This window comes from Ursus maritimus, unplaced genomic scaffold (genome assembly GCF_017311325.1).
Source record: "Ursus maritimus isolate PB19 unplaced genomic scaffold, ASM1731132v1 scaffold_24, whole genome shotgun sequence".
Classification (NCBI taxonomy): Eukaryota; Metazoa; Chordata; class Mammalia; order Carnivora; family Ursidae; genus Ursus; species Ursus maritimus.
The window spans coordinates 3,548,047-3,550,361 of NW_024424897.1; the positions used below are offsets into that span (position 1 = coordinate 3,548,047).

The following is a 2,315-nucleotide window of genomic DNA, read 5'->3' on the forward strand; positions in this document are numbered from 1 at the left end:
CCCCCCCCCCCCCCCCCCCCGATTGTCAAAGACCAGCCGAGGAATCGTGCATTTTATGTGGTTGTGGATGGAGAGGGCAAACTGACCCTTCCCCCCAGGGATGAATTTTCATTGCCTTACCCTTGGCTTTTCCCACAGGATGTGGGCTATCCGGAATTCCTGAACATCCGTCCATATATGTCCCAGAGCAATGGAGAGCCTGTCATGTATGGGCTGTATGCGGTCCTGGTCCACTCTGGCTATAGCTGCCACGCAGGCCACTACTACTGCTACGTGAAGGTCAGTGCTCCCGTGTGCAGGTGCGTTCGCACCACGTGGCGGTGCCTGTTGGTACAATTCCAAATGTGGCCTCCGTGGAAAGTGACCTTGTCTGTCGTTGTGTTCAGGGCCTGTTGTTGCTGCAGGGAATAGAGGGCGTTTTAAAGATGTCTTTAAAGCCCATCCCACGTCCTTGGCCTTGGACGGGACACCGGAGGGGGCTGCTTCCAGGGCCCGATCCTGGAACCCTGGTGGAGGCTCAGGAAGGCTAGATATTGGTGGAGATGCTGTGCTGCTCAGACCCCGAATATTCTTGGGAGGGGGAAGCTCGCATCTGCTGGGGCACCAGGAAGGAACAGGGATTCAGGGCATAGTTCGTAGTCACATTCAGAGCCAGACATTAGCACGTGGATAGATGTGGCAATTAACCATAGATTTTTTTCATTTTTTAAAAACTAAGGATTATGGGATGCCTGTTGATTGTCCCGTTTTGTTTTCTGCCATGCCCTGTGCTGCTACAGGCAAGCAATGGACAGTGGTACCAGATGAACGATTCTCTGGTCCATTCCAGCAACATCAAGGTGGTTCTGAACCAGCAGGCCTACGTGCTCTTCTATCTGCGGTAACTCCCGCCCCCGCCGCCATGAGCCCTTCCCCGTTCTCCCTGGCCTGTTCTGTGGGCATGGTGGAGAGGTCTGCAGGAGGGAACGAGCAGCCCTCGTCCCGACCATGTGGGCGGGGCGGGGGGGTGTCCACAGGGAAGTGCTCCTCTAGACCACACCAGCTGGCTCCGAGGAGCAGCCCACGCCTCTGGGACGGTCAGGCCGATTCCACCTGCTTGGTCCACACGGAGGTGACTTTGAATAGAAACGCGAAAGTTACCTGTTCTTTTCTACTGTTTCCTCAAATGAGCTGTGTTGTGTCTGGACGTCGGCTTGCCGACGTACCTTCCTCTCTGGGCCGTGAAGGAGCCTGTCAGAGGGTGGAGGTCGCAGCCGGGCACCTTCTCGTGGGGTCGGTTGTCACGAACCTGGAGGTTGGAGGACGTGGTGACCAGAGGCATGTTTGCTGCTTCGTAGCTGTTCTGAATTTGGGCACAGTGACTGAGGGGTCTCTCTGGCTTTCTGGTAAAGCGAGAATCTAGTCTTGGAAGAGCTCCGACTCTGCTGGGCTCTCTGCGCACACTGAGCAGATGGCCAAGGCTCCGTGACAAGTCCACGTTGTTGGAGGGGCAGCGTGGGAATTCCGAGAAGCATGCCAGGGCAGTCGGGGTTCTCTCGGGGACTCCTCTGTGGCTTCAGTGAGAGATCCCTGACCGGTTTTCTTCCTTTGACAGAATTCCAGGCTCTAAGAAGAGTCCTGACGGCTCCTTCTCCAGGACTGTCTCCTCCCTTCCCGGCCGTCCAGGTGTGGTTCCAGACCACTTCAAGAAAAACATTGGCAACGGGACTGTTGGCTCCCCGCTGACTGGAAAGGTACATGTTTCAAAGGATCCATGTTTATGCTGTGGTTGTGTTAAGAAAATGTCCTTGTTCTTAGGAACGTACGTGGACATACTTAGGAGTAAAGGGACGTCACGTCTAAAATAAATTCAGATGGTTAGGAAAAGAAACATCACATGTACGTGTGTAGACACACACACGCGGAGTGAGTGAGCGAGAAAGCTAATGTGGTAAAATGTAAACAATTGGGAAATACCCTCATTTTCAAGTTATTTTTGTTGGAAGTTGTTTTTGTGTGTATTTGAATTTTTCTACTACTAATCAGTTTTATTAGCAAAGTAGCGAGCAATTTCCTTAATATAACACAGTTTGTAATGCAAAAACAGATCGGTCCTTTCCGCTAACTGCATCTGATTCTTCCCCTTCAGTCTGAGGGTCAGATCTGAACTCAGGCTGTGGGGCCTTCACGGTCTGCAGGGCGTTAGTCCTTTAAGCAGATCTGCATTTCCCTGCCAAAGAGTGAGAAATAGAGGCATTGGGAATGACAGGGTAAGGCAGAGCCATGGCCTGGTGGCTAAGGGGGTTGTCACTCTGGCCCAGACCAAGCGTCCGTAC

At 52.9% G+C, this 2,315-nt stretch overlaps 1 protein-coding gene across 2 annotated transcripts in view; it reads left to right on the top strand.

The window, feature by feature from the left end:
- USP36 (ubiquitin specific peptidase 36) overlaps positions 1–2,315 on the top strand; it is a 37,633-nt gene that overhangs the window by 23,476 nt on the left and 11,842 nt on the right. For both annotated transcript variants that reach the window (XM_040640100.1, XM_040640101.1), the window contains exons 11-13: positions 139–279; positions 780–880; positions 1,595–1,733. In XM_040640100.1, the coding sequence (XP_040496034.1) occupies positions 139–279; positions 780–880; positions 1,595–1,733 (381 nt within the window). The remainder of the gene's footprint in view (positions 1–138; positions 280–779; positions 881–1,594; positions 1,734–2,315) is intronic.